At 54.8% G+C, this 8499-nt stretch overlaps 1 protein-coding gene across 1 annotated transcript; it reads left to right on the forward strand.

Annotated features, from left to right (window-relative positions):
• The first annotated feature begins 567 nt into the window (after nt 1-567).
• Nucleotides 568-2010, forward strand: FOXD3 (forkhead box D3). Its single transcript, XM_063103716.1, has one exon. It carries the CDS (start codon nt 568-570, stop codon nt 2008-2010), a length of 1443 nt encoding a protein of 480 aa, XP_062959786.1.
• Nucleotides 2011-8499: the final 6489 nt, after the last annotated feature.

Consider the following 8499-nt stretch of genomic DNA (forward strand, 5'->3'; position numbering starts at 1 on the left):
CTGACGTCACGCGCGGTCACGTGGCCCCGCCTCCCGCTGGATCTTTAAGTAGAAAGTAATCTATCAGGCCAGTCCTTAAAACGGGACTTTCGACTACCGGGGCTTCGGCGTCCCTGACACCCGCCCCCTCCCCCCGCGGTTGCCCCTGCCCGCGCCCTCCCGAGCTGCTCGGCGCCCGGCGTCCCGCGCCCGCCTGTACCGCTCCTGCGCCCCACGCCTGGGCCAGAGGCCGAAGAAGGCGGGCGAAGTGAGGGGGCGCGGCGTGGAGAAGCCGCCGGGCCTGGGAGTGGTGGTAGCGAGCGCCTAGTACCGAGCGTCAGGGACCGCAGGAGTTCGCGGAGCGCGGCCGTGGGGGGCAGACGGCAGCGCCCGCGCCGCGTGATGCGGGGCCGCCGAGTGTGAGCCGAGCCGGGCGGGCCCTCAGCCTCCTGTGCTCCCCGCCCCTGTCCCTGCCCCCCCATCTTTCGGGGGCGCCCAAACTCCCTTCCCCTGAGCTCCGCGGCAGCCCCTGACGACCCCCATCGCCTGCTGCTCCCTCCCCGCCGCCTCCACCAACCCCGAGGAGGGATGACCCTCTCCGGCGGCGGCAGCGCCAGCGACATGTCCGGCCAGACGGTGCTAACGGCCGAGGACGTGGACATCGATGTGGTGGGCGAGGGCGACGACGGGCTGGAGGAGAAGGACAGCGACGCGGGTTGCGATAGCCCCGCGGGGCCGCCGGAGCTGCGCCTGGACGAGGCGGACGATGTGCCGCCGGCATCCCATCATGGACAGCCTCATACGCCCCACCAGCAGCCCCTGGCATTGCCCAAGGAGGCGGCCGGAGCCGCGGCCGGGCCAGGGGGAGAGGCAGGAGCGCCCGAGGCGGACGGCTGCAAGAGCGGCGCTGGCGGCGAGGAGGGCGGCGCGAGCGGCGGCGGGCCGGGCGCGGGCAGCGGTGCGGCGGGCGGCCTGGCCCCGAGCAAACCTAAGAACAGCCTGGTGAAGCCGCCCTACTCTTACATCGCGCTCATCACCATGGCCATCCTGCAGAGCCCGCAGAAGAAGCTGACCCTGAGCGGCATCTGCGAGTTCATCAGTAACCGCTTCCCCTACTACCGGGAGAAGTTCCCCGCCTGGCAGAACAGCATCCGCCACAACCTCTCGCTCAACGACTGCTTCGTCAAGATCCCCCGCGAGCCGGGCAACCCGGGCAAGGGCAACTACTGGACCCTGGACCCGCAGTCCGAGGACATGTTCGACAACGGCAGCTTCCTGCGGCGCCGGAAACGCTTCAAGCGCCACCAGCAGGAGCATCTGCGCGAGCAGACGGCGCTCATGATGCAGAGCTTTGGCGCTTACAGCCTGGCGGCGGCGGCAGGCGCCGCGGGACCCTACGGCCGCCCCTACGGCCTGCACCCGGCGGCTGCGGCCGGTGCCTACTCGCACCCGGCGGCTGCGGCAGCTGCGGCGGCCGCCGCGGCGCTCCAATATCCGTACGCCCTGCCACCGGTAGCTCCAGTGCTTCCGCCTGCCGTGCCGCTGCTGCCTTCGGGGGAGCTGGGCCGCAAAGCGGCCGCTTTCGGCTCACAGCTCGGCCCGGGCCTGCAGCTGCAGCTCAACAGCCTGGGCGCTGCCGCGGCAGCTGCAGGCACGGCGGGCGCTGCGGGCACCACGGCGTCGCTCATTAAGTCCGAGCCGAGCGCGCGGCCGTCGTTCAGCATCGAGAACATCATCGGCGGGGGCCCCGCGGCTCCCGGGGGCTCGGCGGCGGGCGCTGGGGGCGCCGGCGGCACTGGGGGGTCCGGGGGCGGCGGGGGCGCTGGCACAGGGCAGTCCTTCCTGCGGCCGCCCGGGACCGTGCAGTCGGCGGCACTCATGGCCACGCACCAGCCGCTGTCGCTGAGCCGGACGACCGCCACCATCGCGCCCATCCTGAGCGTGCCTCTCTCTGGACAGTTCCTGCAGCCCGCCGCCTCGGCCGCCGCGGCTGCTGCCGCCGCCGCGCAAGCGAAGTGGCCAGCGCAATAGGGACGCGCCTGTGGCCGGGACACAGGGACCCGCGGCGGCCTCGGGCGTCGGCTGTACTTCCAGGCTGCGCGCCCCGCCCTGGTCCCGGTCCCCTTGCCCAATCCCGGACTGTGCCTCTCCCCCGTTTCCTCCCCCCGACCCTCCAAAACCTACCTTCTGTGGCCTCCACCCTGTCGCGCACACCTAAGCTGGCCGAGCAAACTCACCGCGTGCCCGCCGGGAATAGCTTTCCGTACAGGTAAAACGAAAACCGAATTTTCCAAAAATGCACCCCGACGGCGCCTGCTCTCAGTACCGTGGGGATGGGAGGGAAATCGTTTGTACATATTTGTATAAAAATTATTGACTTTCCTTTGGGGGTTTTTATTTTTTTAAGAAAAAAAATCAGTAGATTTAGAGCTCTGAACTTTCATTTTTTTTGAAGGTTCACTCTCCGCAGTTTTATCCGAGAAAAGAAAGTATAGAGACGTTGGGAGATTTTAAATATAAAGAAATTTTCAAAAAGGCGAAAAGTGTCACTCTATTATAAAAGTCTGTTTCTATATGAATGAATATATATGGTATTCTAAATGTTATTCCATCGTGTTGTACACAACTTTGTAAATAAATTTTTAAAATGCTTAGCCTAGTGTTTTATTTAGGTGTCTGAAGTAAATGATAAGATTTTTAAAGAGTATATGCATCTTATGTTTCCCAGAAAATTAAGGAGTTTCAAGTAATGACCGCTTTAATCTTTGCTAATTCATAACTCGAGTGTAAGAAAAGGTTAATTGGAGAAAGGAAAGAGTATGTCTAATTTAGGTCATATTAATATTTTTCATTCAGTTTTCACCTAACGTCGGGATGTGGGTGATGACCCCCTTCATATCAACAACCCATTAAATCTAAATGAACAGACATTTCAATGGATTAAGTAGGCTGTCATTCAAAAAAACAAAAAAACAGAACACCTAATTCTAAACAACAGCATAGTTTAAAAAAAATTTTTTTAAAAGAGCAGACTAGTATCTTCCACAATGAAAACTTCTCAAATGAGGGAGAGTTCTTGGTCATTTCAATTATCCTTTCAAAGGTAAGTAAATTCCAAACATTCCTGTTTTTAGCATTTAAATCTTAGATTTTTGAAATTACTTTTCATCTCTTAATTAGAAGTGGTAAATAAAGCCAGTTGGCTTTAAAATTTCATGTTACAGCATTTTAAATTTTGCAGTGGGATTGTATTATCTATTTCAACCTGATAGATAATACATAGTTTTATTTTCATAATACTTTCAAATAAGATGCTTCCCGTCCCTCCAACCGACGCCTTTCTGAAGGTGGAGGAACGGTGGCCTTAATACCCTTTTGAAAACAGGTGCACATTACCTCTTCCCTCCTTTTTCCTTTACCTTAGGCTAGGTTAGTGTGAAATGCGAGGTCGTAGGGCAGAAATGGGGGAGATCCTCGCAGATTATTTTAAACGTGCATTTCAGCTGTTTCAACCTTTTTTTTTTTTTTTAAATAAGTATTAAAATAGAAATGAAACATCTTGGTGCGGGAAGCCGGTTCCCGCCACCATCAGCATATCCTCAAACGGCATCAATTTTAATTATTTTGTAATTAATTTAGCCGTTACAATTACTTATGTGAAATCGCCTTTTAAAACCGGAGCGACTGGCAATACTGTCAGCTCGGCCCTGTGGGCGTCCTGCTTGTTAAACATGGCCAGTCCCTGGCGCTGTAGTCCACCTTGCCTCCCTGGTCGTGGAGATGCCTCTCCACCGCGGATCTGAGTCTTCTTCGCTACTGGAGTAGGCGAAGGGTAGCTTTGAAAGACATTTCCTTGCAAATACCGAGTCTGTTTTTCCTGGTAGATGGTAAACATTATTGTGTCCTGAGTAAACATTCCTTCGAGATCAGGGTCCTAAAATAAAACAAGCTGCCGGGGGTGAGAGAGTTTAACTTGATAAACAAGAACCTGATAATCAACCACTGCCTAGAGGAGCAACAGTAACCTTCATCGAGAAGAGATTATGGACCACACGGTCTCCGGGCGGGTCCCTTCTAATCTCCTTTTACAAGGAAAGCTAAACGGATCTAAATTTGTTTGTGTGTTGCAGCTATAAAAGTAACAAGTTGTTTCACAGTTGTGTCTGGCTAATCGGTTTTTACACAAACAGCAAATGGTACATGATTTGTGCAAACACATAGAGGTTATTTCTAAATTTAGCTGACACCCCTGGGAAAAGGGAAAGGCAGGGCTTCTTGAATTCACTTTTAGCTTCAAGAAGCTGCTGATCCAAGGCTTCTAAATGACATTGGATAACAGGGGCCTCATTCCATCCCTGATCCTTTGTTACTTATAAAATTACTCGCTCATATTTCCGCGCATAGCAGCAATACCGGCCGAGCCTGCGCCCGCAGCCTGACACTCAGCCACGAGCCGCTGCTTGAGATCCGCAGGGCTTTTTCCAGCGATGCATTCGTTAGGCAGCGGGGTGCAGACGAGCAGAGATCCACCGGCAACTTTCCATCCAGCCACTTCTCACCCTTGAACTACCTCCTGGAAAGGGTCCCCTTCCTTTATGTCTTGGAGGGCAGGAGACTCTCAGGCACAGACCCCCCCAACCGGCCAACGTCTGTTTAAAAATCTTGGCAGGTGTCAGGAAGATAGGCCTGGGCGAAACACCCTGAAAGGCTCCTTTTGGTTTAAGCTTTTTAAACTACGAAGGTTTAGAGCAGAAAGGGAAATGTAAATGTCACAAATAATGAAAGCAAGCACTTAGTGGTGGGGCGGGGGACGCTTGAAATCCACGTTTGATGTTATCGAACGCAGGTACCTGCGATGGAAGGCACTGGAACTCGCTTTCACATTGAGATTTAAAAGCAACACGACTGATGTCCGCTTTTTATTCCACTTAACAAAAGAAACCTAAAGAAAGGGGGCAGATTTATTTGCAATAAAAGGAGGACACAGGTTGATTTTTTTTTTTTTTTTTAAATGGGGAGGATTTTAGCTTTCGGCTACACACGAATTTATACATGTTTCCACTTTCTCCGGCATCCATTTCTAAAAAATCAATCCAGTCCCAAAGCCCGTGGCCCCTAGAGCGTCCACAGGGCGAAGTTCCTGAGTGGGGTCCCCGCACCCAGTCCCTCGGGGAATAGAGGGTGAATCTGGATGTCCAGGGAAAGGCGAAAAAAGAGTAGAGCCAAATACACGTACGGGCTGTGCAGGGCTCTCGCTGCGGTGGCTGATGTGGCCTGTAGGGGGCGACGAGCAGAAGGAAAACTTCCCGGTTTGTCTCGGAGGATCCAGCCCAGCCCTCAGAGGCCTTTCTCTCTCCCAGGCTCTGAGCCCCCTGACACTCTTGCTCATCCTAAGGGCCCGAGACGCCAAGGCCGAATCTCGGAGAAGCTGCTTTCCTCGGCATGTCTCCCGGAAGGGATGGAGTCCCGAGGGGAGTTTGTCCTAAAGATTGGAAAGCAATAAAGTTTAGTGATGAGGAAACGTTGACCTGGAAGCAATTAAGAGTTATATTTAAGGTTATTTATTTTACATAGTTTATAGGAATAGTCTTGGTAGTGAGAACATGAAATGCTGGTGCGGGGGGGCGGGGCGTGTTTTAAGGTGGGTTTCTTGAGAAACTGTCCTGAAGACCTGAAGAAGATGTGATCTGAAAGCAGGTTCCAGAGTCATGAGTCCATCCGACTCCACCTGTGTCCCTGGTGGTGTAGACTGCAGCATAAAACAATGCGGGGGGAGGGGGTTGGAAGGGCATTCTGAGTGTGCCCAGGCCAAGTCTTGGAGGGTGGTCCTATTACATGGGAGGGGATTACAGGAAACAGTGGAATGAGAGACTTTGCAGAAGGCGCCCCAGAGATTAAGCATTTCCTGTGACTTTGGACAAGTTGCTTGATTTCTTTGGATATCTCCATTTCCTTGACTCTACAATGAGAACGAGTCTGCCTGCTGCTTGGGCTTGCAGAATTAGGTGAGTTAGTGCCAGTAAAAAATGTTTTATAAACTGTAGAGAGCGGAGGGCATGTTAAGCTTTTTGGTGTTTGGCTTGGTTTCGAATGACCAGACGTTAGGTGTGAAAAATGAGTTTTTCTAAGAGAGGTCGCAGAACCTATCCCAGCCCTTGGGTGCCTGGAAGGATTTTGCAAAAGAGAGGCTGGTCACAGTGGGCTTTTAAATGGTGGCGCCTCCTCCTGGTCTTGAGACCTCCGACCACGCCCTAGGTCTGGAGAGAAGCCCCCTGTGCCCACCCACCCTTCAGCCCGCACCCCAGCTCGAGGCCGGACATATTTCTTTCTGGCTGAGCGGTCCACCTTGCTGTTTGTCCCTATGCTTCCCCTATCCGAGGCAAGTGGGGAAACCCGAGCCCTCCACTGACAGACGCCCATTAGCGCAAGACGCAGCCTCGGAGGCGAACTAAAGGTAATCAGATCCCAAACCCGCGTAAAAGCCCACCCTCCGTCGCCGCCCTCCAACAGTTGGCAGAGTTACACTCAGGGCCAACTTCTGTCTTCACCACCACCACCCTGCCTTTGCCCTCGGAGGAATGTACACGCCATTCTTTGCAAGGAGGGTGGGTGCGCAGAACAAAATTTGAAAAGAATTGTTGCAAAAATCAGCCAGAGTGTCGCAAGAAAACACGATCACCTCACTTTTATTTTCCGAGGTGGTATCTTACATCAGAATTCTCCTAAAGAAAGAATAAAATTAGTCTCCTCCCCATCTGGATATAAAACTCGAACCAAAAGCCCTTCTTTTCCAGGTGATTTCGTGCTTATGCACACAGCTCGGTCCCCTCAGTGGCGAGGTGGGGAGGGAGGGGACACCTTCATTCTCTGGGTCCTCGGTGCCGAATTTCCGACGCATCTTCAGAAAAGCAGTCCTAGAATGTCTGCGTTAGAAGTGGCCCCGGGGATCATCCTCTCCCTTTTTTCATAGGCCCAGAAGGTCCCATGAGTTACCCAAGGTCATTCAGCGGCCCCAAATGTAAGCCATAGAAATACTCACAGGAAGGGCCGGCACACCAAGGTCGCAGGTTCGGATCCCTATATAGGGATGGCCGGTTCGCTCACTTGGGAGAGCGTGGTGCTGACAACACCAAGTCCAGGGTTAAGATCCTCTTACCGGTCATCTTTAAATTTAAAAAAAAAAAAAAAAAATTACTCACAGGAGGAAAATGTGTTCCTCACCCAGGAAGGATGAGTCACTTGAGAAAAGGAAAACGGTGCACACTGGGGCAATGATGGCTGGGAAGGGTGGAGAGGAGGAAAAAAGACAAACAGACGCGCTGGGCCGAGCGGGACTGACCTCCAGGAAGGCGGTTGACCTAGAGCCTGGGGCCTCCCCGCGGCCCAGGGCGCCCGCTGCGCAGCAGCCCGCCCGCGCCGCTCGCCCAGCGCTGGGCGGTTCTGCGGGGACCGATGGCCCCTTTTCCTTCTGGCCTCGACATTTGGGAGGGAAGAAAGAAGGCGGGAACTGCAGGCCAGAACTTCTCCTTACCCAGCGGACTGGCGGCCCAGCCACAGCGCTGCCGTGTCGGGAGTCGGTCCCCACGGGCGTCCCCCTCTGTCCCTCGCCCTTGCGCACGGCAGGATCACCCCCGCGCCCGCTTCCAGGGCTCGGCCTGCGGGACTCCAGCTTCCCCTCCCCGGAGGGAAGAAAGGGAGAAGAGAATTCGAATTAATTAGGGAAGAAACCTAGTCGTAAAAGACACCCGCTGCGGAAGTGGGCGTGCAGCTGGACGCGCGGTGGTGACTCGTCGCCCGGCCCTGTCCTGCGGCGCCCCAGTTGCCCGCGCATGGGATGCTTGTAACGGGAAACAAATCCCAGGCTGTGAACCTGGGGCGGCCGAGAAGCCCCAGCCTGGCATCTCTGGGGAACTAGGGACAATTTTCTACGCTCTGGTTAGGCCACAGCCCTTGCGTAAGGACTCCCGGCGACCCGGCCAGGCTGGGGAACCGACGGGAGTGACCCCAACCCGGGCCTGCTTGCCCTGCAACCAACGCTCAGCGAGAAGTATCCTCTCCGCCATCCCGGTCCCCACCGCTCCCGCTTATGCGGACTTGGCATGTGGAATGCTCCTTCCCCGGGGCCGGCTACAGGAGCTCCGGTGCACGTCTTATTGAAGAGCGGGGAACTTTGGTTCTTTTCTTCCCTGCATCCCTCCCACTGTCTTCCCCACAGATGGTAAGGAAGACTCAAGTTTTCTCCAAACAGCAACACATTTTGCCCCATGTTACCCTTTTGTGCAAGGGGCGCGTGCTCGGGTTCGCAGGCAGCTCTGCTGTCAGCGCTACGGCAACTCCCAAACCCCAACTTGTCTCTGCTCTCAAGCGCCACAGGGGAGGCAGCGCCTCCTCCGGGAAGCTTTCCTGAGTCTCTCATCCTGGGTTAGTTGCTCCTTCTTAGCCCACCATGCCAACTGATGAACCACGGTCATTATCAATGCCCTGTGAGTTCCTTACTGCCTAACTTTGCCAAGCACAAAG

The sequence above is a fragment of the Cynocephalus volans genome, chromosome 8, assembly GCF_027409185.1.
Source record: "Cynocephalus volans isolate mCynVol1 chromosome 8, mCynVol1.pri, whole genome shotgun sequence".
In the NCBI taxonomy this organism is placed as follows: Eukaryota; Metazoa; Chordata; class Mammalia; order Dermoptera; family Cynocephalidae; genus Cynocephalus; species Cynocephalus volans.

Coding starts and splice junctions, on each gene's coding strand:
- FOXD3 (XM_063103716.1), top strand. CDS start 568: ATGACCCTCTCCGGCGGCGGCAGCGCCAGCGACATGTCCGGCCAGACG.